Source organism: Hemiscyllium ocellatum, chromosome 7, assembly GCF_020745735.1.
Source record: "Hemiscyllium ocellatum isolate sHemOce1 chromosome 7, sHemOce1.pat.X.cur, whole genome shotgun sequence".
NCBI lineage: Eukaryota > Metazoa > Chordata > Chondrichthyes > Orectolobiformes > Hemiscylliidae > Hemiscyllium > Hemiscyllium ocellatum.
Genome location: NC_083407.1, coordinates 59,518,979 through 59,543,085, shown reverse-complemented (window position 1 = coordinate 59,543,085; position 24,107 = coordinate 59,518,979). Strand labels below are relative to the sequence as shown.

The 24,107-nt window shown below is 40.3% G+C and overlaps 1 protein-coding gene across 1 annotated transcript in view; it reads left to right on the top strand.

The window, feature by feature from the left end:
- arl6ip6 (ADP-ribosylation factor-like 6 interacting protein 6) overlaps positions 1–24,107 on the top strand; it is a 38,819-nt gene that overhangs the window by 463 nt on the left and 14,249 nt on the right. The window contains exons 2-3 of the mRNA XM_060827903.1: positions 59–112; positions 199–331. Coding sequence (XP_060683886.1) covers positions 59–112; positions 199–331 — 187 coding nt within the window. The remainder of the gene's footprint in view (positions 1–58; positions 113–198; positions 332–24,107) is intronic.

Sequence of the window (24,107 nt, the reverse complement as noted above, 5' to 3'; positions counted from 1 at the left end):
TTTGCAACTTTGCTAACCGTTCAACTTTCATTTAAAATGACCTGAATTGTGGTTGCAGATTTACGCTGGGACAGAGAAAACAGTGAGGATGGTGTTAAGACTGGCATTTTAGGTAATGTATCTTCTGAAGTTGCCGTTCGTTTTAAATATGCCGCCCGTGTTTATGTCACTTTTTTAAAAACTGCGCTTTTTTTTCAGGCCTTTGGAGTTCGTTGGTTTTGGCATTGATGGCTGGGCTGTCGTGTTGCAGTTTCTCGTGGACATTGACGTATTTTGATTCATTTGAACCCGGAATGTTTCCACCGACGCCCCTGTCGCCTGCTCGATTTAGGTAAATTCTGGTTTCTAGTACCAAACCGAGCTTTCTATTTTCTTATAGGTAGAAAGTAGTAGACGTAAATGATGTGTGAAGTTGAGGACAACTGGAGGCAGAACGTAATCGGAGATGCGGAAACCCTGATGATATTGTAGGATGAATCAGAAACCTCTCTGACATTGCGTTTGTTTCCTGTACACGTGTGTTTATTGAATTAGGTTGGTGTCTTGTTTGATCCTGAGCACAGCATTTCATGTTCGCAGTTTACTATCGAGACTGTTTGCATCTCTGGTATGGCTATGCTCTGCCTTGTTTTGCCCCACTCCTAACCTACTTCGCACTCATGAGTTCACCATTTCCAGGCTGAATCCTCTATTTGCAAGCTACTCTGGACCTTTCTTTTCAAAGTCGAATCCTCAATCTCAGTCACAAATATCATCCTTACTGCATGCAATTGGCCACTTCATCCCCAAATTTTGAATTGAAAGCCCTCGTCCATGTTTACAAATCTTTATCCTTGACTTATTCTGACCTCAAGAATAGCTGTATGTGCATGCCAAACTGTATGCTTTATTGACATCCTCCTTCTCTTCATTCTATCTTTAGTCTTTGAACTTTCAGTTGTCTGGGATCAGCTACCTAGGATTTTCTGAATGACTTCCCTTGATTCCTTTTTATTTCTGTTGCTAAGTATGTTTCTGTTTGTTGCAAAAGCTTTTAAATATTTAAGTGTCCTTTCTAAAGTGCATTTTGTGAATTCAATGTCAGATGTTTGAAATGTGATACTGTAGGGAAACTTGGGGATCCATGACTGATGCAAGAAATCAGTCAAATATTAAGTGATTTTGATTTTCAGGTGCTAGTATCCCGATTGCTGACTCTGAAACCACAAGTTGGTCTCAAATAAAACCAAAATACTGCAGATGCTGGAAACTTTGATATTTATAAAAAAGTGTTGAAGGAACTCAGCAAGTCTGAGAGCATGTGTGGAAATAAAAACTGTTAATGTTTCGGTCCAGTATGACTTCTTCCTATCTACACATATTTTGAATCTATTATTTGAACAGATCAGAAAATGTGTTGGGCACTTTCTGCAGAATTATCAATTGTCTCCGAGAAAAGTACGGTGAATGTATATCTTAGTTAATATTTAAACTTTTGTTCGTCTTGGTTTGTCAATCTCTGGCACAAGATATGTCCAGTTCTTTAAGTAAAGATAATACCAGGTCCATTAAAAAATAATCATTGTGATACCGAAAGACTCACTACAGTTTAAAATAAATAAACAAATGAATACATCATAGTAGTATATGCACTACATTTCATACGATCAGAGCATTAACTTAGAGATGTGGAGGAAATAAGTGGAGAGATAGATGTTACATGAATGAAATAATTCCTTAAATTCTGGAATGTGAGGGGCATTTGAGAATTTTTAAAAAATCTGCAGTCAATGCTGCCTAGTAGTTTGTTTCCAATTTCTGTTGCCAGAAAGCAAATAAAAATTACGTTGTTCCAAGTTATATGTGCAGTTTCAAAATTAGAACAGTTGAATAACAAGTGAACTTACCATTGTGTGCCAAGGGCTCAAATGCAGGACAAACTCCACCTGGAGAGCCAAGCTTATTCTCATTTTCATCTGAAATATGACCTAAACAGTACTTGTGGTTCTGCTTCTAGGATCCTTTATGAAAGAACTTTCTGGAGCCAAATATCTTTGCATTTGCTTGGGTTTTTTTTTGAAAGAAAAACTATTACCTCCTCCTGTGCTGGCCCCGGTTTGTTATTTTGGTGTTCTTAACCATTTGTCTGTTTATTTTTAACTTGTGAACCAATTAAATTAGATCTGCCTGATCAAAATCTCTGTCTTGCCTCAATCTGATTGCCTCAAACCTTATTTTCCAATATAAATCTTTGCAAATCTGCTATTTTTATAAATCTTATCTGCATTGGTTTTCTATGCCTCTTCAAGACCAATAGGACACTAGAGCAAAATTAGGCCGTTCAGGCCATCGTGTCTGTTTCACCATTCCATTATGGCTGATATGTTTCTCAACCCCATTCTCTTACATTCTCCCCTTAACCCTGTTATGCTCTTACTAATCAAGAACCTATCTATCTTTGTCTCAAAGACACCCAATGACTTGGTCTCCACAGCTCTCTCTGCCAATGAGTTCCATATTTCTTCTGGCTAAAGAAATTCCTCCTTCTTTTAGTCCCTTCGTTCTGAGGCTATAACTTTGGGTCCTAGTCTCTCTTAGTAGTAACATTTTCTCCACATCCACTCTATCCAAGCCCCTCATAATTCTGCAAGTTTCAATCAGATCTTTCCCATCCTTCTAAACTCCATCGAGTGCAGACCCAGCGTCTTCTACTACTCCTCATATGATAAGCCTTTTCGATTGTCTTCAGCATCTCTGGACCCGCTCTAATGCCAGCACATCCTCCCCTTAGATATGGGGCCCAATCTGCTAAATATTCTGAAACATCTTCAGTAGTACATTTATGTTGTTGTATTCTAGCCCTTTTGAAGTGAATACCAACATATCATTTGTCTTCTAACTACCTGCATGTTTACTTTAAGAGGATACTGAATAGAATTCTCAAGTCCCTTTGTGTTTCAGATTTCGAAAGCCTTTCCTATTTAGAAAATAGTCCGGCCATTATTCCTACCAAAGCTCATAACGTGACACTTTCCCACGTTGTATACTGTCTGCCACTTCTTTGCCCACTCTCCTAGCCTGACCAATTCCTGCAGCCTCATTACTTCCTCAACACTGCCTGTTCCTCTACCTAGCTTTGTGTCATCAGCAAACCTAGCAATAACGCCCCCAGTTCCTTTATCCAGATCATTAATGCATAACATGAATAGTTGTGTTCCCAACTGTGGAATCTCACTAGTCACTGGCTTCCATCCTGAGAAAAATCCCATTTATCCCTTCTGTCTGCCTTCTGCCAATCAGCCAATCCTTGATCCTGCCAATATGTTACCCTAACATCATGGGCTTATTCTGCAGCTTCCTAGATGGCACCTTGTCAAAGGCCTTCTGGAAATTCAAATAGATCATGTCCAATGGCTACCTTTTATCTAACTTGCTCATTACCTCAGAATCCGTTACACAGCATAGAAACAGACCCTTTGATCCAACTCATCCACGCCGAACAGATATCTTAAACTGATCCACTCCCATCTGCCAGCGTTTAGCTAATATTTGTCTAAACCCATATCTATTCATGTACCCATCCAGATATGTTTTAAGTGTTGAAATTGTACCAGCCTCCACCATCACCTCTAACAGCTTGTTCTTTACGCCACCCTCTGCGTAAAAGGTTGCCCTCGGGTTCCTTTTAAATCTTTCCCCTCTCGCCTTAAACCTATGCCCTCTAGTTTTGGGCTGCCCTACTCTGCCTCGGGTATTCACTCTCTCTATGCCCCTCATGATCTTCTAGACCTCTATAGGATCATTCCTCAGCCTCTGCTCCAAGGAATTCTAACAGATTTGTCAAGCATGACCTCCTTTTGAAACCTATTTTATGATGCACTTCCAAGTTCCATGTATTCTTATCATTAGTAATGGACTTCAAAATCTTACCAATGACCAAGGCAGGCTAACTGACCTAAAGTTTCCTGTCTTCTGCCTCCCTCCCTTCCTAAACCAGGGATGTTACTTTAGCCATTTTCCAGTCCTCTCGTACCCTCTCTGACTCCAGTGATTCTTTAGAAGATCACAACTAATGCTTCTGTAGAACTACTGGTTATAGTCATATATAACCATATATGACCAGTCCATCTGGTCGGTGTGATTTATCCACCTTCAGAACTTTCTCCTTCACACTAAGCTTGCTAATCAAGTCTGCCTCATTACACATCACCAAATCACCACATCAGCATTGCCTGTTTCCAAGTACCACAAGCTGCTCCAAAAAAAATCATCCTGCAGACAATCCAAAAATTTCTTAACATCTGCTCCCAAGCTGATTTTCTTAGTCTATCTGTGTACTGAAGACCCAATGATTGCTTATTGTAATAGTGTCTTTCTTGAAATCCTGATTTATTTTCTTCCCCACATCCTGACCACTGTTGGGAGACCTGCACACAACTCCCATCAGAGTCTTTTTACCTTTGTGGTCCCCCATTCTGTCCCCACTGATTCTATTTCTTCCTACTCTATTATCACTTCTGCCTATAATTTTAATTTCATTTCTTACTAACAAGACAATCCCGCCCCCTTTTCCATCTGCATGTTCTTTCGATAGAATGTGTATCCTTGGATATTCCGTGCCCAATTTAGATTAAAGCCACATCTGTGATGCTCACATCATTGTACCTGTCAATTTCAATCTGTGCTACAAGCTCATTTACCTTGTTTTCCATACTACATGAATTTAAGTACAACACTCTCAGTCTTGTGTTGACTGCCCCTCTTCTCATAACTGTCCCCTTCACATAGCTGCCCCCTTCTATAACTTGTGGAAACTTTAATAACCACTGCCTTCCCTTAACTTTTCCATAATTTTCTACACAGCTGAATCCCTCCATCCACCCCACACCAGACCATGGCAACTGGATCTTTTTCCTCCAGCTCCATGTTTCTCTGAAACCCAGATGCCATCTCCTGAATCTGGGCACCAGGCAAGCAAAACAGCCTTTGCAACTCTTGATTTTGGCTGTAGGTAACAATGTCTATTCTCCTGACTATGCTATGTCCAATTACAATATATTTTTTATTTTGCTACCCCCCCTCCCGCCCGCTTTGAATGGCTCCCTGTGTCACAGTGCTATGGTCAGTTTGCTCATCCTCCCTACAGCCTTCATTCACCCACACGGAGCAAGAATCTCAAACCTGTTAGACCAAGCTGAAGGGCTGAGGCTTCTTTGACACTATCCTTCTACCTACCTTGTTCATAGTCACACCTTCCTGTCCTTGGGCTCTCCCAAATTTGTGAATCTTTGTTTCAGGAGGCACCCCTTACATTAACTATGCCTAGGAAACTACTCCCACCCCCACCGTACACACTTCCTCAAGCAACTAACACCAGCTACAGATGTAGTCACTATGAATTACAGTGGGGTCCACAAGCATCTCCATTATGCTTGGCATGGCATCTCTAATTTAGTTACTTAATTTGTTTTCAAGTGGAATGTCAGCATTGGTTAGGCCAATTACTGTAGTACTTCCGATTATTTTGTTTAATAACGTGAGCCCATATTTCGTCAGCAGCCATATCAAGTTTTACTCCGGTTTCTTGAAATTTATGCATCTGCACCAATGAGTATCTCTCAAACATTTTAATCGTTGCATTTGTCCTGTGCTTATTCTTCCCCTGAAATGTTCATCCCAACCACAACAAGTATTATTTTAGTTACAATGGGTATTGCTTCATGCAAATGTTTGCTGTGATGGGAACAAAGATCTGCAATCACTCCTTCGAAGATGTTAATAAATTCTGGAGATTATGCTGTGAAAAAGTAGTCCTTTATTGGAGAAATTAAAAGAACAAGTTTTGGGTTTAATAACTGCAAGACTATTTGATTAATGGCATGTACTGCGGGCTATAAAAACACTACTGGTTTTTTTTTCTCTCACGTACAAAATTTCTATTTGTGAAAGTTTTATTTTGGGTTCAAGAGTGTCATCCTGCTTGCAAATGGGCCTGCACTTTTTTTTGCTCCCTTCTAATTAATTACATAATAATGATCTCCCAGTAATAGCATTTTTAAAATGCTTGCATTCATGGTCATAAACTGGTCTTTGAAATGGAAAGAACCTGTGTACTTTGTTTTAATTAATATTTCACAGTTTACACATTTTGAAAGGTGATGCTTTACTGAAGCCACAGAAGTTACTGAAAACGCAATGGAGCAATAAAGGCAATATCATAAATTGTAGATTTTTCAAAAAGCAGTTTTGGCAATGAAAATGCGTATCTGGGTGAAGCCGTAATGAAGTAGCCAGCATGGATTTCAAAAGGCTGGACTTGTCTTGAGAATGTAATCAATGTGTCAGGTAAGGAACTGCAGTTGCTATATTCTACCTGTTGTATTCTGTACACACATTTGTTGAAGTGGAAATTATTAACAGTAACAGTTTGATTGAATAGATCAGTATGGAGGAAGTGTAGTATAGGGATATGAGAAGAGGTTATTTAAATCAATTATTTGTTCATATTGCAGTTAACGCTTGAAAAACAGGTTGGGCTGAACTGTAACAAAGTTGAAACCTTGTATTGTGGTCACAAAATGCCATAATAGTCATTAAAGAAAAATCAGTCACTGAAGGCACAGTGGTGACTTGGTGCTAAGACATTGTTATGGGATACATGTGTAGATATTACAGTGAATGTCATGGCTACTGTGTGCATTATGCACTTGTTGGGATTGCGCTGTCACACTTCTTGTTTGGCATTCCTTGCTGCTCAAACCGAACTGAGTGGATCTCACCTGTATGGACAACAATGTGCCAGTGAATTAAATGTCAGTCTTTATTTGATGGTAATGAGAATATAAATCCGAACCTATAGCAGGAAATGTGAAAAGACAGCGCATGCACCATCTGTTGGCCTTTCCTTAAAACACCTTGTCAAACAGATTAGCTGAGTTCTCTGCCAATTGCAAAATTGATGTGCTGCTTGTTCGAATATGGCCTTGATAATGTGATAAGGAGCAGACAGAGTACTCATGATGCCTCATTTGACTTGAGTATCAGAGCAAAGCTGATATCCTTGGGCAGGGAGTGGTGCAGTGCATTCGATTTTCATGACTTATCAAAATGATTGAACATGAAATTGTTCCTGACAGCACTGGAGCATCTGAGGAGCAGGAGAATTGAAGTTTCGGACATAAGCCCTTCATCAGGAATGGCTTCCTGATGAAGGGCTTATGCCCAAAATGTCTATTCTCCTGCTCCTTGCATGCTGCCTGACTGGCTGTGCTTTTCCAGCACCACACTCTCAACTCTGATCTCCAGCATCTGCAGTCCTCGCTTTCTCTGAGCTCTGGCATCTAGTAGAGCTACAGCAAGTTATGTGACTTCCTCATATTTCTCCTGGTCATCCTCATCTCAGGTGGTTCACAGTGACTCTGTCCTTGATTGTCAATTTTTTCCTTTGCAGTAACCTAATTGAGAGACATAACAAACAACAACAATCCTTGACACTCTGTGGCGCATGTCCGTTCTGGCAGGCCAGTTGAGAAATTGAAGCATATTTTGAGCAATTTGATTGTGTGCTCAATGTTTGTATTTGTTGAGTAGAATGCAATGTTTCAATGCTTCTCTGAAGGGCTTAGGGAGAGAATGGTGCTACCCTCACATTCTGAGGGCAAAGCCTTTCTCACTCATTGTGAGGCAGGCCTCAATTTGTGGGCGGCACGGTGGCATAGTGGTTAGCACTGCTGCCTCACAGCGCCTGAGACCCGGGTTCAATTCCCGACTCGGGCGACTTACTGTGTGGAGTTTGCACGTTCTCCCCGTGTCTGCGTGGGTTTCCTCCGGGTGCTCCCGTTTCCTCCCACAGTCCAAAGACTTGCGGGTCAGGTGAATTGGCCATGCTAAATTGCCCGTAGTGTTAGGTAAGGGGTATGGGTGGGTTGTGCTTCGGCGGGTCGGTGTGAATTTGTTGGGCCGAAGGGCCTGTTTCCAAACTGTAAGTAATCTAATCTAATCTAATTTCTGGGCAGCTGGGAATTCCCTAATGTGTGCTTCATGATGGCTCCTATGAAAATGAGAACACAGCTGCTTACTAATTTGATCAGGCTTACAATTTTGAATGTTCAAGGAAGTGAAACTGCTTGACTTACTGACATAGCCGATCTATGGACACATGACAATGTGATCAATTTACTTGATGGGGCGGTGATAGCACTAAAGCCAAACATTCTTCTGGCCTGGCTATCAGCATCAATTGAAAGCCTGATAAATTCTTTGGCCCTTCTGAACAGGGCAATTATTATGTCCCATTTGCACCCATGTATTGCAACTTGTGAAATGCCACATTGTTGTGCAGCTTGTGAAATGAGCCATTGATGTAGAATTTTAGGTACTAGGGTCCGACTGTGAAGCACACATAGGTCAGTAACTATCTGTTGAGAAAACTTCAGCCATTTTTAACAGTGCCTGTCAGAATTTTGTCGGTAGTTTGTTCACATTCTGAGCACACAGTGATGCAGGACAATGTTTTGCATTTGTCAGGGGGAATGGGTCTGGGTGGGTTTCTCTTCGGAGGGTCGGTGTCGACTTGTTGGGCCAAAGGGCCTGTTTCCATACTGTAGGGAATCTCATCTCTTGTGCTCTTTAATAATGAAAACCAGGTTTGTTTCCTCCTGTTTTCCCTTTTCCTTATCTGGTGCCAGCTGATGATTGAGGTCCATGTCGTTTTGTGACCAAGATCCTCCTCAAGTTCTCAAGGTTGCAAAACTATTTGTTACACCTATTGTAGATCCATAAAGTGAACTGTGTGATGAAGGCAAGCAATGAAAGCAGTATTTCTATTTATGTGCCCTTCATTCTGAGAGCATCTGTCACTGTTCAATCAGAAGGCATAGCCCTCTCAACCAGGCCTTCTCTTATTTCTGAGTGGCCTCCTCCCAAAACAAGTTGACTTCCTGTGAGGTGAAAAATCTCCCAGCTGAACCCCTTCTTCAGTAAGATAGCATTTTTTTTGGTAACCATGTCAATGAATATGAACACTGCCCTGCAGCTTGACCTGTTCTACATCAAAGTCAAGGTCCCTTTCTTGACTATTGACCTGTCACGTGAGGTGCAACTACCTTTCTTAGACAGAGGATAAGAATATTGCCAGGGTCCTGTCAAGAGAGCAATTTTCAGATGCCACCTTGTCTCTGCCCACCTACCCATCTTCCCCCCCCCCCACTTCCTTTAGGATCCCACCTACCCATTCCCCCCCCCCCCCCCCCCCCCCCCCCCCATCCCCCCCCCCCCCCCCCCCCCCCCCCCCACTTCCTTTAGGATCCTAGCATAATCCCCATCGTCTCCCAGTACAATTGATGCAATATTTGAAATTGAACAATCTTGCCTGGTTTGTGCCAATTTTAAGCTTTCAGGGAAACAGGAAGCATGAGTTTCCTGTGCATCACTGACTTAATCTTGAAGGTGACACTGAATTTGTTGTGCGTCTGAATTATTGGGTATTCGTGGTATGCGAATGCATGGTAAACAGGTCACTGCCATCCTGCAGAGTATCAGCCACTGAACTGACTTGACTCCCATTTTATCTTTCAAACTCAACTCAACTTCAAAATTGAGTTCTGGATTAGTGGTGCTGGAAGAGCACAGCAGTTCAGGCAGCATCCGAGGAGCAGTAAAATCGACATTTCGGGCAAAAGCCCTTCATCAGGAATGATGAAGGGCTTTTGCCCGAAACGTCGATTTTACTGCTCCTCGGATGCTGCCTGAACTGCTGTGCTCTTCCAGCACCAGAGCACAGCAGTTCAGGCAGCATCCGAGGAGCAGTAAAATCGACATTTCGGGCAAAAGCCCTTCATCAGGAATGATGAAGGGCTTTTGCCCGAAACGTCGATTTTACTGCTCCTCGGATGCTGCCTGAACTGCTGTGCTCTTCCAGCACCACTAATCCAGAATCTGGTTTCCAGCATCTGCAGTCATTGTTTTTACCTTCAAAATTTGAGTTTTCAGATCCCACCTAATTAAGTCCAAACACTTAACATCTTTCCTGCCTTACAGACCCCATTAAATACCACCCATACATTCTTATTTGAAGTGTCACTTTGCTTACCTTGTTTACAATTTTCATTTATTTTTCGAAAAATAGTACAATGCAAAATTAGTTTGTGGCTCAGTAGGCTTGTCCCATTCCATATTATATTAAACTATCAAAATTATGATTTGTCAAGTGTAATAGATCTAACACCAGCATAGATGAAATAAGTTTATAGCTTGATTTTAATCTAGCTTACAAACTATGAATTTAAATTAACAATCTTCAATTAAAGAATTATTCATTTTTTGAATAATTTAGGATAATGGAAATTAACCTTTTTTAATGTAAGGTGACTGGAATTTTTCTATCTCCATGCACATGACATTCTAGTGCTTTTTGAAGATATTTTCCACCCTTGCCATTGGCAAGCACAAGAGAATACATAATACATTCTGACTATGTGGATGCTTTGACGACGTCATTAAGGAATCTATTGGTAATTTTACAATGTCAACTGGCATTTTTTAAAACTTATCTATTACAGATTTGATTAGGTTGTCTGAACTCTTCCACATCAGGATGACTTCCTAAATGTCAAAATTTTACGTGTCATGGCGCATTTTATGTAAAAATTTAAAGCCGTTTCCGGCCCAATCTGGCCAACAAGAGTTGTAGCAACAGGTTCCCTAGTACATTATTGGACCAAAAGATCCTTTGGTCCAATGCATCTATGCCGACCATATATCGTAAGTTAACCTTCTCCCATTCTAAACCCTTCATGTATCCATCTAAATGTCCTTTAAATGTTATAATTGTACCATCCTCCACCTCTTCCTCTGGCAGCCCATTCTATACACGCACCATCCTTTGCTTACTCACTGTGCAAGCCCTTTCTCCAATATCTTCAAATTGGAAATGTTGAAGATTAAAATGACCAATAGTACCATTTATTTTCAAAACCAAACATCATGAACTCTCATCAAATGTACGTGGGACGTTTGTATTAAGTGCACTTGATAGCCGACCTTTAACACCGCAATAAATTGTATTTCAATAGCTCTGTTAATATTCTAATATTGACAAGTTATCTGCTCCATGTAAGAACAAGTAAACAAAAAACCTTGCATTTTCAAGTGTTTGGAATCATTAATGTTCAAGACTATGCAAATGATTTTTAAGTAAAAGAATAATTCATTAACGAATGTCAATACTTGCGTTTTGTGAATAAATACTGGTCTATAGTGTAACGTGCATCCAATTTTAAGTTTGTGTTCAAATTTTAATGATTTGAACACAAAGAGTATAATCAAGTCTGAAAAGGTGACAGAGACCCTTTGAATACATTAACTTCTCTGTTACCCTAACTATATTTTTTTTTGATGGAAATCTTGCCAACAAACCTGATGTCAGTTTTACTTTGTCTGGATTTCCTGTTTCTCCTCTCTCACTCAGTATGATAACATTATTTATAATTCCATTTAAGCAATTCTGAGCTGTAGTCTGTCATCATTGTATAGTTGCCAGACTTTGTTTTAATGGGCACATAGAATATTGGGATGTTTAGGGGCCACAATCACACTAATTTGAAATTCGTGTACTGTAAAATGAACCAGTGAGAATTGCCTAAGATGCATGTCGAGGGTACAATCGTGCTAAGTCTCCAAAGAAGCAATTTTTTAAAATGTTCGTAATTTGTACTGCTGTGAGATAATCGGTTGCCACAAAATAGTTTGGGTTTTTACTTTATCCAGGCACTGAAGCTCCAGTTAGTTGACAGGTTCAAGACACCACTTCAGTGAAAATGAACTGTTAAATAGTATTAGTAATTCCTATTCTCGTTCTCGATTTTTCCTCATTTAAGAGTTGTTATCAGTTTATTTGGTGTGCAGGAAAAAAAATTGGGGTTCAAGAAATTATACCATCAGCCTATCAAAACTCAAACTTGTTTATTGATGGCATTCCAAATGTGTAGACTAAAATTGTAAGGCTCTTAGTGCACTCTGCATGTTAATATATTTGGTGAAAAATGTAGCAGGTGCATTCAACAAAATCACCTTTTTTGATTTAGTTCCACAGTGCACAGGAAATTATGAACAGCTTTTCAAGCATACCACTAAAGAGCTAATTCAGCTCAGTTTCTAAGCTATAGGGTATGGTTTTTGTGGTGCAGTGGTAATATTCTATAGTTCAAGGCCTCCTAGAATTGGAAGTACAAACAGACCCCAGGTTGTAAGTCTTAGAGTTCGGGTTCAGGTAGCTGTGTGGAGCCTCAAAGCAGGAAGGGACAAAATGTTGCAGAGTTTATTGGGAAGGATTGTTGGGTGGGGATGAGGCACAAAAAAGCTTGATCAAAGAGGAATGTTTTAAGTGCCTAAAAAAGACGCACGAGAGTTAGAGAAGGGGAGACTTGATTGGGGGGAGGGAGATATTCCGGAGCTTTGGGCCTAGGATTAACACCAATGTCAGTAGTTATAATTGACCGTGCACAAGCCAGAATTGAGGTGAGAGAGGGGAAGGGTTCACCAATTATTTATCACTAAAAAGCCACTTCCCACCAGCCTCAATTTTATGAGCCATTGTTTTACAGTTTTCCTAAGAGGCACCTTGGATGTTTCATTATTTTACTTCAAGTGCAGTTCAAATACAAATTGCTTTGTAGCTTTGATTGTCGTCTTAGTTGGTGGATGAAATAAATATTCAGCATCAGGTTTGTTAAAAATTCATTCTTAATAAAATTAATATGCAGTTCAATATACAACATAGTGCATTGATTGTGTAACTGACGATGAAAAATAAATTATTGCATAATAAGGACAAATTGGTCCAAAATTTGCTTAGTGGCAGGAAGCTGTGGGTGATGATCATAGGGTGTTTTTTGTGTGGAAGCCTGTGTCCAGTAATAGACGATAGAGTTCATAGTTAGGTCACCTCCTGTTTTGTAATGTACATCAATGATTTAGATGTGAATGTATGGACTATGATCATTAAGTTTGTAAATAATGACAATATTGGTGGTATAATAAATGGCAAGGAGGAGAAACTATTGCACAATAGTTGGCAGGCTAGTCAGGTAGGCTGAAGGGCAGTGAGTGGAATTCAATCCTGAAATGGAATTAATAAACAAATGCAAGATGGATCTGGAAGAAATCTAAGTGGTAAGAGAATGATCCCCAACAATTCCCTGTCTGGTGTAAAATTTAATGAACAGTGCTTATGACCTGTAACAGTCGAGAAGGTTGGTACATTTTTGCTGCCAATAAACAGCTACTTTCGTCCGTTTTGTTCATATGTTTCGTACAGGTTGTATGCTCCTTAAATCAGCTGACATTGTTATGTTAACTTGACATGTGATGTGCAATAATTTCAAGACCAGCAGGGGGCAGTTTTTCCCTTCAGTAGCTTAGTAACTTCATGGTGTTCAACTTTGTATCAGTTGTCTAGCCAGGTTTATATCTAGTCAGTTGCGTGTTCGACTGATACCATACTTGTTAGAAGTACTTGGACAGATTGCATTTGAATTCGAATGTTTCAGGAACCTTTCATAAATATTGATGGCTATTAAATATTTGTAATTGATATGAATGAAATATTCTTCTGATAAAAGCTTATTTTTAATTTATCCAATTTTAGAACCGCCTACATTTGTGCATATACTTCATTGTTAAGTTCTTTAAATTTAGCATTGTCACTCTCAATAGTGGCACTTTGCTATTTGAATGGAAATACCTAGGGTTCATTTCATTGTGGTCTCCGTTTAACTTCACATCATAAGAATTTAACGCATGGGCACAAATCAGATGATGAAGTCCATTTTGATAGAAAGTGGTTGACAAAATTGTTCTTGTAATTAACAGAAATGTTTGCGATATGATGTATTAAGGGACGGCACAGTGGTTCAGTGGTTAGCACTGCTGCCTCACAGCACCGGAGTCCCCAGGTTCACCTCACCCTAGTTCCAAATTTTCTGCTCAGCACTGTCCACAGACTTGTCCTACCTGCCTATCTTCTTTTCCACCTATCCACTCCGCTCTCCTCCCTGACCTATCACCTTCATCCCCTTCCCCACTCACCTATTGTACTCCATGCTACTTTCTCCCCGTCCCCACCCTCGCCCTCCTCTAGCCTATCTCTCCACGCTTCAGGCTGTCTGCTTTTATTCCTGATGAAGGGCTTTTGCCCGAAACATCGATTTTGCTGCTGCTCGGATGCTGCCTGAACTGCTGTGCTCTTCCAGCACCACCAATCCCCAGGTTCAATTTCATTCTCGGGCGATTGTCTTTTGTGGAGTTTGCATGTTCTGGCTGTGTCTTCGTGGGTTTCCTCTGGGTGCTCCGGTTTCCTCCCGCAGTCCAAAGATGTGCAAGCCAGGTGAATTGGCCATGCGAAATTGCCCATAGATTTAAGTGCATTAGTCAGAGGGAAAAGGGGTTTGAGTGGGTTACTCTCCAGAGGGTTGGTGTGGACTTGTTGGGCCGAAGAGCCTATTTCTACACTGTAAGGAATCTAATCTAATTGGGAATTGACCATTTGACTCCTTAGATCTTCAAACTAGTAATGTTAAATCAGCGTTCATTCTGTTGAGTGAAGTAGGATGTCAACTAAGAGGTTTGACATTTGAGGTGCCACTTTAGATTCACACCTTTAATAAACAATCCTTGATGAACCATGAAAGTTCACAAACAATCTTGACTCATTGTTCTTTCTCTTCCCCTACATTCCTTTCTATTCTCTGCATTATGTCAATACTAAACTGGCTTGTCTGTTCATATTAGAACAAAAGTATTATACTTGTAAAAATATTAAACAGTACCAAATTTAAAGATTTTGCCCATGTAAGGTTTATCATATTGTTTGTCCACTATTTGAAACATTTCCTAAATATTTTCTTCTCAAGTCTGTTTACATCGTATCTTTCTAGATGTAGGTTTGCTCACTGAGCTGGAAGGTTCATTTTCAGATGTTTCATCACAGACTAGATAAAATCTTCAGTGAGCCTCTGGATGAAGCACTGCTGATGATTCCTGCTTTCTCTTTATATGTTTAGGTTTAATTGGGTTGGTGATGTCATTTCCTGGGGTGATGTCATTTCATATGGTTGATGTCATTTCCTGTTGTTTTTCTCAGTGGGTGGTAAATAGGGTCCAGGTCAATGTGTTTGTTGATAGACAATAGGTGCAGGAGAAGGCCATTCTGCCCTTCGAGCCAGTACCACTACTCATTGTGATCATGGTTGATCATCCTCAATCAGTATCGTGTTCCTGCCTTATCCCCATAACCCTTGATTCCACTATCCTTAAGAGCTCTAGCCAACTCTTTCTTGAAAGTATCCAGAGACTTGGCTTCCACAGCCTTCTGGGACAGAGCATTCCATACATCACCACTCTCTCGGTGAAGAAGTTTCTCCTCAACTCTGTTCTAAGTGGCCTACCCCTTATTTTTAAACTGTGCCCTCTGGTTCGGGACTCCTCCATTAGTGGAAACATGCTTCCTGCTTCCAGAGTGTCCAATCCATTAATAATAATCTTATACGTCTCAATCGGATCCCCTCTCAGCCTTCTAAACTCAAGCGTATACAAGCCCAGTCGCTCCAATCTTTCAGCCATTCTGGGAATTGATCTTGTGAATCTACGCTGCACTCCCTCAATAGCCAGAATTTCTTTCCTCAAATATGGAGATCAAAACTGTGCACAATATTCCAGATGCAGTATCACCAGGGCCTTGTACAGCTGCAGAGGGACCTCTTTGCTTCTATACTCAATTCCTTTTGTTATGAAGGCCAGCATGCTATTAGCTTTCTTCACTGCCTGCTGTACCTGCATGCTTGCTTTCATTGACTGATGTACAAGAACACCTAGATCTCGTTGTACTGCCCCTTTACCTAACTTGGCTCCATTTAGGTAGTAATCTGCCTTCCTGTTCTTGCCATCAAAGTGGATAACCACACATTTATCCACATTAAACTGCATCTGCCATGCATCCGTCCACACACCTAGCCTGTCCAGGTCACCCTGTATTCTCCTGATATCCTCCTCACATTTCACCCTGCCACCAAGTTTTGTGTTATCAGCAAATTTGCTAATATTACTTTTGATACTTTCATCTATATAATTAATGTACATGGTAAAAAGCTGCAGTTCCAGCACACCACTGGTCACCGCCTGTCATTCCGAAAGGGAGCCATTTATCACTACTTTGTTTCCTGTCAGCCAACCAATTTTCAATCCATGTCAGTATTTTGCCCCGAATACCATGTGCCCTAATTTTGCTCACGAACCTCCTATGTGGGACTTTATCAAAGGCTTTTTGAAAGTCCAGGTATACTACATCCACTGGATCTCCCTTGTCCATCTTCAGAGTTACACCCTCAAAAAATTCCAGAAGATTAGTCAAGCATGATTTCCCCTTCATTAATCCATGCTGACTCTGACCTATCCTGTTACTGCTATCCAGATGTGTCATAATTTCGTCCTTTATAATTGACTCCAGCATTTTTCCCACCACTGAAGTCAGACTAAAAGGTCCATAATTCTTTGTTTTTCTCTCTCCCTCCTTTCTTAAAAAGTGGGACATTAGCCACCCTCCAATCCGCAGGAACTGATCCTGAATCTATAGAACATTGGAAAATGATTACCAATTCATCCATGATTTCTATAGCCACCTCTTTCAGTACCTTGGGATGCAGACCATCAGGTCTCGGGGACTTATCAGCCTTCAGACCTAACAGTCTCTCCAACACCATTTCCTGCCTAATATAAATTCCCTTCAGTTCAGGTCCTTCAGCCACTATTACATCTGGGAGATTGCTCGTGTCTTTCCTAGTGAAGACAGATCTAAAGTACCAATTCAATTCTTCTGCCATTTTTGTTTCCCGTAATAAATTCACCCGTTTCTGTTTCCAAGGGCCTGATTTTAGTCTTAACCAATTTGTTTCTTTTCACATACCTAAAAAAGCCTTTACTATCCTCCTTTTATATTTTTGGCCAGTTAACCTTCATACCTTATTTTTTCCTTTGCATATTACCTTTTTAGTTATCCTGTGTTGTTCTTTAAAAGCTTCCCTGTCCTCCGATTTCCCACTCATCTTTGCTATGTTATACTTTTTTCCCTTTTGTTTATATATGGTCCTTAACTTCCCTCATCAGCCACAACCACCCCTGTCTCCCCTTAGGATCTTTCTTCCTTTTTGGAATGAACTGATCCTGCACCTTCTGTATTATACCCAGAAATACCTGCCATTGTTGATCCACTGCCATCCCTGCTAGGGTATTGCACCATTGAACTTTGGCCGGCTCCTCCCTCATAGCTCTACCATTCCCCTTATTCAACTGAAATATTGTCGCTTCCAATTCTACCCTCTCCCTTTCAAACTGCAGATTAAAGCTTAGTGTATTTTTGTCACTACTTCCTAATGGCTCCTTTACTTCGAGGTCCCTGGTCAAATCCGGTTCGTTGCACAACACCAGATCCAGAATTGCTTTCTCGCTGGTAGGTTCCAGCACCAGCTGTTCTAAGAATCCATCTCGGAGGCACTCCACAAACTCCCTTTCTTGGGGTCCAGTACCATCCTGATTCTCCCAGTCTACCTACATGTTGAAATCCCCCATAACAACTGTAGTAATATTTTTGCAACAGGCCAATTTCAGCTCCTTATTCAACTTGCACACTACATCAGGCTACTGTTTGGGGGTCTGTAGATAACTCCCATTAGGGTCTTTCTACCCTTAGAATTTCTCAGCTCTATCCATACTGACTCTGCATCCTCTGATTCTAGGTCCCCTCACGCAATTGACTGAATATCATTCTTTACCAACAGGGCCACCCCACCCTCCTCTGCTAGTCAGTCTGTCCTTACAATAGCACGATAGAGTTCCGGTTGGAATGCCATGCTTCTACGAATTCTTGTGCATGTCTCTGTTTGGCTTGTCGTAGGATGGATATGTTGTCCCAGTTTAAGTGGTGTCCTTCCTTATCTGTATGTAAAGATACTAGTGAGAGAGGGTAATGTTTTTTTGTGGCTAGTTCATGTTCATATATCCTGGTGGCTAGTTTTCTGTCTGTTTGTCTTTGCACGGTATTTTGTAAATGACATTAATTTTGTTTGTCTGTATAGGGTCTTTCAAGTTCCTTAGCATTTGTTTTAATGTGTTAGTGGGTTTGTGGGCTACCATGATGCTAAGGGGTCTGAGTAGTCTGACAGTCATTTCCGAGATATCTTTGATGTAGGGGAGAGTGGACGTGTTTTGTCTGCTTGTTTGGGTTTGTTGCTCAGAAACTGGTGGACTGTGTTCATTGAGTACCTGTTCTTTATGAATACACTGTATAGATGATTTTCCTCTGTTCTGTATAGTTCCTCTGTGCTGCAGTGTCTGGTGGCTTGTTGAAATAATGTTCCAATGCAGCTTTTTGTGGATGTTGGGATGATTGCTTCTGTAGTTCAATATTTGGTCCATATATGTTGTTTTCGTCTGTGTTATAGACGCTGGTTTGAAGTTCCCCATTAGCTCTTCGTTCTACTGTGACACGGTGGCTCAGTGGTTAGCACTGCTGCCCCACAGCACCAGGGTCCCAGGTTCAATTCCAGCTTTTGGCAACTGTGTGGAGTTTGCACATTCTCTCCTTGTCTGCTTGGGTTTCCTCCCACAGTCCAAAGATGTGCAGGTCAGGTGAATTGGCCATGTTAAATTGCTCATAGTGTTAGGTGCATTAGTCAGAGGGGTGTGGGTTGCTCTTTGGAGGGTCAGTGAGGACTTGTTAGGCCGAAGGGCCTGTTTCCACACTGTAGGGAATCTAAATATAAAAATCTAAAGTCACACATTGACAAGCAGTTTCTCATCTTAGTTTGTTGTTGTTTTTCCTCCTGATTAGTGAATTTTATGCCAGTAAGCGTATTATTGATGGCCTTGAAGGTTTCCCCGAATTTGTTTCATTTAGTGATGACAAAGATGTCATCCACCAGCAGACTCAGACCAGCGGAACAGGAAATGGCATCACCATAGGCAATGACATCACCAACTCAAGGAAACCCAAATATATCAATGGAAAGCAGGAAACGTCAACAGTGCTTTGTCCGGAGGCTCACTGAAGATGTTACTTAGTATGGTGACGAAACGTCTGAATGAATCTTCCAGCTCAGCAAGCAAATCTCCATCCAGAACCTCAACCTGAGCTACAAATTTTCTCAAAACTTGCTAACATCATATCGTTTTCTGCTTATTTTCTAGTTGTCAGCATTATCTTATGTATTTTATGTTGTCTTCTCCGTTCTCTTCACAATCATCTATTGACATTTATAGAGTCATGCAACATGGAAACAGACCCTTCAGTTCAACTTGTCCATGCCATTCAGGTTCCTGAAAATAAACTTGTTTCACTTGCCTGCTTTTGGCCCGTATTTGTCTTAACCTTTCCCATTTGTGTACCTGAGCAAATGTCTTTCAAATAATTTAACTGACGCTGTGCCTACCACGTCCTCTAACATTCATGGAAATAAATTAGCTTTCTCCCCTTGGTTCTGAAGTGTACTTGCCTTACTTATTGTAGCACCGTGCCAGGCAAATTTTCCCTATAAAGCAGAATGTTGAACATTGTAATTTGCAACTCTTCAGCCCTGATAACTGGCTCTAGCTCCAAAATCTGAGTTCAGCAGCAGCATGCCTGTTCTATAGCTCTCTGACCTGAACGTAAACGTTTTTCTCTGTTCATTGCACAAAGTAATAGTTTTATTTCAGAGCTTTGAAGGGGGAAAGAAAGCTGTCTATAATTGGTTGTGGTGCAGTGTGGTCCCCTGACATTGGAAGAAAATAACCATTGTCAAGATGTATGCATTCTTTCAATGTTTCAATTTGTTGACCAGAAGTAGAGAAGCCAAAAAACAAATTTAGTTTCCAAATTTAGGGCATGTTGAATCTTAGATCATAAATAGATTGGATAGGCCTCAGTCTGAAACTTTTTATTACCTCCTTGAATGTTGAAAGTGTAGCTTGTTGAGCTTTTATTTCCTTGTTAGATGTCTATTTTTACTTGTTTGCTAATTCTTTTTTATTGAAAAGAGTGATATGGTGTCAATGCTTTTTTTTTTGTGTGGTTACCAGGACAAATGTAGGAATGTCAAATTTTGAAGGGAACAGAAATGTCTTCTACAAGAGAAAAGGGTATTGAATGATTGGCAAGTTAGTTCCAAGACATAAATACATTGTTGTGGTGAATACGCTAGGAAGTTAATTAAACAAAATTATGAGAGACAATAACTTGGAGAAATCAAATGGACTTGTATGTGGTAGAGCTAATTAGCTATGCTGTAGACTCCCAAGTCCATTCTATCTTGGTATTATATAGATGGTTTAAAGTATAACCTATATTCTGAACACCTATACATGATTTGGAAGTTAAGTCATCCATTGTCATTTGGTTATCGTTTGCAAGTCTCACGTCTTCTCAGTAAAATAACCCTAGTCCACTCTTCATTTAACTTTTAATAATCAACTCAGCCAAGCTTCTTGGGCAGAATTCAAAATGGGCCATATGACCATCTTCATTCCTCCGTTTCATTTTAAAGTAGAAATACAGCCTTCAAACTTGCTATTTATAGCTAGTGGAAATACATCTGTTTTGTACAAGATGTGACTTCCTCGTAATTCTATCCAGCTGTCAGTTTTCTTTCTATATTTAAGATACTTGGGTACAAATGCCTTTAATTTTTGAATACTGAAGTACGTTGGTTACCATAATGAGTTGATTGTCAGCCTTTTAAAAAGTCCACTTTTCATGCTGGAACCTTTTTAATCTGTCATAACAATTGCATTTTATGTTTAATGAGTTATGTTCATGATGTATATTTGTATTGTATTTAATACTTAGAAAAATATGGATGGGCATTTCCTGATTTTGCTTTCAAATGATGATTGGTCATAGTAGCTGTTATTTATCTCTCTTAGTAACAGCTAAGTGCAAGGTTCCAAGAAACATTTTATTCATTGTGCTGTACACACTTTTGAAACATTACTATTCAGAGAATGGAGAGGTCCAAAATATTTGTCCTCTTAAGTGCTGATTTTATAACCAACTCCTGGTGAAATGAATTAAGTGCATTTATTTTTACATAGTTTCATACAGTTAATCCTTTGGGGAAAAAAATGTTTAGCATGACAATTGACTACACTTAGGTGGTTTTAATATGGTACTGGCTAGTACAGTGTTCTTTCATTTGTACTTAATATCACTGACAAGTTAAGACAAGCAATCGGGAAAATAAATTTGTCAATGTCTGTAACAGTATTTCTGAGATTAATTTTCAATCTCAGTAAATCTCAAATCTAAAGGAATTTCTAAAAAAGGTAAGTTTTTTTAGGAGGATTCCTGTATACATCATCTGCTTTCAAACCAAATCAAGTTAATGAACAGAGCTGGTTCTCATCAATGTAGCTAACATCTTGGTTAATGAATCTTTTTTGCCAAGTTGCATCCAGTGCAAGAGTAAGTATTTTTCAACATAACTTCAAATTAAGAGATCATGACTTTTTTTTAATGTCTTCTACACACTTGGGAGCAATAACACTGCATTGTTTTTTTTTTAGTTCATTTTTCTAAAATGTAGCCTATTTTGTATATAGTGTTGGAACAATAAGCTACATTTAATTAACACAATGCAACGAAATGGAGGTGATGCTCTGGTGGTAATGACATTGCGCAAGTGATCTAGAGAGCCAAGTTAATGTTCTGGTATGTGCATTCAACTTCAAGTCAATCTGGGATATAAAGCTGGACTTGGTAGTGATGGCTCATGACAATTATAATCAACTGTAATGAAAGCCCATCTGTTTCACTAATGTCATTTTAAGGAAAGAAATCAGCTATCCTTAGCTGATCCAGTGTACAGGTGATTCCAGATCCACAGAAATATGCTTGACTTTTCAGTCCTCACGAACCACTCGGTTAAGAATAATTGAGGATGGACAACAAAAATGGCTCATTCATCTGACAAAATAATTCATGAAGTTTTCTATGGACACTTAAACAATAAAAGTTATGAAGGGTGAGGTTGACTTGGGACCAAAAAGGGGATTTCTTCAGGAGGCAGGTGTCGCTGCTTTGAATCTACCAAGTATTAAAATAGTGCTCAGTGTAAATTATCAAATTTTAACCTCTGTCTTAGAATCCCCATAGAATAGAAAGAAGCGATTCTGCTTATCATGCCTGCACCAACCCTCTGAGGAGCATCCAACATTGACCTAGTCCCCTGTCCCTATCCCTGTAACCCTGTATTTACCATGGCAAATCCACTTAGTCTGCACATCCAAGAGCACTACAGGGCAATTTAGCTTGGCCAATCCGCATAACCTGCACAGTTAGACAATGGAAGGAAATTCGCACAGATCTGGGGAGATTTTTCTTTTATTTGTTTTTGTGGGATGTTGCGTCACTGGCTGGCCAACATTTATTGCCTGTTTCTAGGTGCCCTTGAGAAGGTGATGGTGAGCTGCCTCCTTGAACCGTTGCAGTCCACCTGCTGTGGGTTGACCCATTAGGGAGGCAATTCCAGGATTTGGACCCAGTGACACACCAGCAATATGCTTCCAAAGCAGGATGGTGAATGGCTTGGAGGAGAACTTGAAGGTGGTGATGTTGCCATATAGCTGCTGCCCTTGTGCTTCTAGGTGGAAGTGGTTGTTGTTTGGAAGGTTCTATCTAAGGATCTTTGGTGAATTTCTGTTCTGTATATTGTAGATAGTACACACTGCTACTATGGAGTGTCAATAATTGAATGAGTGGATGTGATGCCAATTAAGCAAGCTACTTTGTCCTGGATGGTGTTAAGCTTTTTGAGGGAGTTGAAAGGGAGTTACTCACCACAGTATTCCTAGCTTCTGACCTGCTCTTATAGTCACTGTTTATGTGGCGAGACTGGTTACTTTTCTTTTTAATTTGTTTGTGGGTTGAGGGAATTGCCCCACATGTATTTTTCTGACATTCAGCAATGGTTTTATGGTCACCATTAGACTCTTAATTCCAGATTTCTTTTTTAATTTGAAGTCAAAGTGCCCGGTGGGACTTGAACCTCTGTCCCCAGAACATTCACGGGGTCTCCGAATTAAGAGTTCAGCGATAATACAATTAGGCCATCACCTTCCCCTTGTTCTGGTCAATGGTAACCCCCAGTTGTTGTTAGGGGATTGTGATGGTAACAACATTGACTGACTATTATAGGGTGATGGCTAGACTGACTCTTACTTGTGATGGGCATAGTCTGGTATTTATATGGTGTGAATGTTAATTGCCATTTGTCAGCACAAGCCTGAATATTGTCCAGGTCTTTTTGCATTTAGAAATTGATTGCTTCAGTATCTGAGGAATCACAAATGGTGCTGAACATTGTGCAATCATCAAACATCCCCACTCTGACCTTAAGACAGTGGGAAGGTCATTGAAGCAGCTGAAGATGGTTAGGTTTAGGATGCTAACGTGAGCAACTCCTGCAGAGATGTACTGGAGCTAAGGTGACTGGCCTTCAATAACCATAGACATCTCCCTACATGCTAGGTATGACTCCAACCAATGGAGTATTTGTCCTCGAAACCCATTGATTCCAGATTTGATAGGGCTTCTTGGTCGAATGCCCCTTTGATGTCAAGAACTGTCCTTTTCGCCTCTTTTAATTTAGCTCTTTTGTCCATACTTAAACAAAGGCTGCAACAAGGTCAGGAGCTGAGTGGCCCTGGCGGAATCCAAATTATTATGGAGCAGGTGTTGCTTCATAGCACAGTTGATGATACCTTCCATCACTTCACTGATGATTGAGAGTAAACTGGGGCAGTAATTGGCCAGGCTAGAATTGTCCTGCTTCTTATGTACTGGACAGACCTGGGAGATTTTCAAAATTGCCAATGTTGTAACAGTACTGCAGCATCTTGGTTAGGGGAGTTGCAAATTCTGGAGCACAAGTCTTCAGTACAATTGCTGGAATGTTGTCAGAGCCCATAGTCTTTGAGTGATTCAAATTGGCTGAAGACTAGTATCTGTAATACTAGAGATTGGAGGAGACTGAGATGGATCATTCACTCGGCATTTGGCTGACGTTTGCTGCGAATGCTTCAGCCTGATCTCTAGTTCTGGTGTG